Source organism: Portunus trituberculatus, chromosome 50 (genome assembly GCF_017591435.1).
Source record: "Portunus trituberculatus isolate SZX2019 chromosome 50, ASM1759143v1, whole genome shotgun sequence".
Classification (NCBI taxonomy): Eukaryota; Metazoa; Arthropoda; class Malacostraca; order Decapoda; family Portunidae; genus Portunus; species Portunus trituberculatus.
The window spans coordinates 25488625-25490699 of NC_059304.1; the positions used below are offsets into that span (position 1 = coordinate 25488625).

General features: G+C 54.5%; 1 protein-coding gene across 1 annotated transcript; it reads left to right on the top strand.

The window, feature by feature from the left end:
• Window positions 1-211: 211 nt before the first annotated feature.
• LOC123499923 lies at window positions 212-667 on the top strand. Its single transcript, XM_045248455.1, has one exon. The coding sequence runs from the start codon at window positions 212-214 to the stop codon at window positions 665-667; it is 456 nt and encodes a 151-aa protein (XP_045104390.1).
• Window positions 668-2075: the final 1408 nt, after the last annotated feature.

A 2075-nucleotide genomic window follows, 5' to 3' on the forward strand; every position in this document is an offset into this window, starting at 1 on the left:
CAAGCTCAACCACGCTGTGACTTAACTGCCTTCTGACGTGTTCCCGCAAGTCTCTGCCGTAATTTCTACTGCTGCCACCGCTGACAAGCCCTATGAAGAACTGAAGACCGCCGTACTCATGAGCCTACAATCTTCCGTCGCCACTCGCCTCCGCTAACTCCTCTCCAAGGAAGAATTAAGTGATGAGAAGCCTTCTTAACTCCTGCACTGCATGAAGCAGCTACTTGGTGACAAGTACCACTCCTTTGATGCTGAGCTCTTCAAACAGCTGTTCTACCAGCGGCTTCCCCCCGCCATACAACGCAGCCTATTCAGCGTCAAGGACAACCTGCACCCCAACGCCATTGCTACGCTCACAGATGACTACATGGCTACCTTACCCTCCTCGCAAGCCTCTTCAGTCTCTGCCGTCTCGTCTGGCTCATCTCACAGCAGCCAAATGACTCACCTCACCGAGCTCGTTTCTCAGCTAACTACTGAAGTTGCTCAGCTCAAGCAGCAGCTTCGAGACCGCCCACGCTCTCGGTGGATCAGTCTTCGCCGCCGCCAGCACCGTTCCCGCTCCAGCAGTCCTGGGTTGTGCTGGTATCACCAGAAGTTTGGCGAGAAAGCTCTCAAGTGCACTGCTCCCTGCACCAAGTCGTCAAACTTCAAAGGCGAGCAGTGATGCAGCACTCTGCCCGCCAACACCAATCTTCTATGCTGCTACGCATATTTGACTACCGCTCTGACATACGCTTCCTCATCGATACTGGCGCAGATGTCAGTATTCTCCCCGCCAAGGCGCCGCAACGAGACCTTCCTCCCATCCTGCACCTCTACGCTGCCAACGGAACCAAGATTCCTGTTTACTCGCGACGTAAAGTGCTTGTCAATCTCGGTCTCCGCCGCTCCTTTGATTGGACTTTCTACGTTGGGGAAGTTTCTCAAGCCATCATCGGTGCAGACCTGTTAGCACACTACAACCTTCTCCTGGATGTAAAAGGACGGAGACTCATCGACCCACTTACCTCCATCTCCTCCCCTGCTCAACCAGCGTCAGGTGACAGGACGCATCTCACTGTCATACAGAAGGACCACCAGTTTGCTACGCTTCTCAGGTCGTTTCCCACGCTGACGCAGCCCTACTCAGCGGAATTACCTATCAAGCACCACGTCATGCATCACATCGAGACTACAGGACCTCCAGTTCACGCCAAGGCCCGTCGTTTAGCTCCTGAACGCTACCGTCAAGCCAAGGCCGAGTTCGAGTCTCTGATGCGCCAAGGTATCATCAGGCCCAGCAGCAGCAACTGGTCATCTGGTCTTCACATCGTAGAGAAGAAGAATGGTGACATCAGGCCTTGTGGAGACTACCGTGCTCTCAACTCACGCACCAAGGAAGACAGATACCCAGTGCCCCACATTCAAGAGTTCTCCTCACAGCTCGCTGGTTCTTCAGTCTTCTCCGCATCGACCTCATCAAGGCCTTCCACCAGATTCCTGTGCACCCTGACGACGTACCGAAGACGGCTCTCATCACGCCCTTTGGTCTGTTTGAATATGTTAGGATGCCGTTTGGGTTACGTAACTCAGCCCAGACATTTCAGCGCTTCATCGATGAAGTACTCCGTGGCTTGCCCTTCTGCTTCGCCTACATAGACGACGTACTCATCGCAGGCCCAGACACAACCTCACACCATCAGCATCTCCAGTAAGTCTTCACACGATTGCGCGACAACGGCGTCCAGATCAACACAGACAAGTCTGAGTTTGGTGTCTCCTCACTTACCTTTCTCGGGCACACCGTCTCTCCTGCAGGCATCACTCCACTCTCCTCGAAGTGTGACGCTATACACCAGTTTCCGAAGCCGACTAACCAGCACCAGCTCAAGCAGTTCCTGGGCATGGTTAATTACTACCACCGCTTCATCCGACACTGCTCGCTCCTGCTGCGGCCTCTACACGCCATTATCAAGCCCGCCAAGCGTGGCCAGTCTGTCTCTCTCACCTGAACTACCGACACTACCGCTGCCTTCCTCGCAGCCAAACAGGCTCTCGCCAACGCAGCCACGCTGTCCTTCCCCACTACGAAT

Coding starts and splice junctions, on each gene's coding strand:
- LOC123499923 (XM_045248455.1), top strand. CDS start 212: ATGAAGCAGCTACTTGGTGACAAGTACCACTCCTTTGATGCTGAGCTC.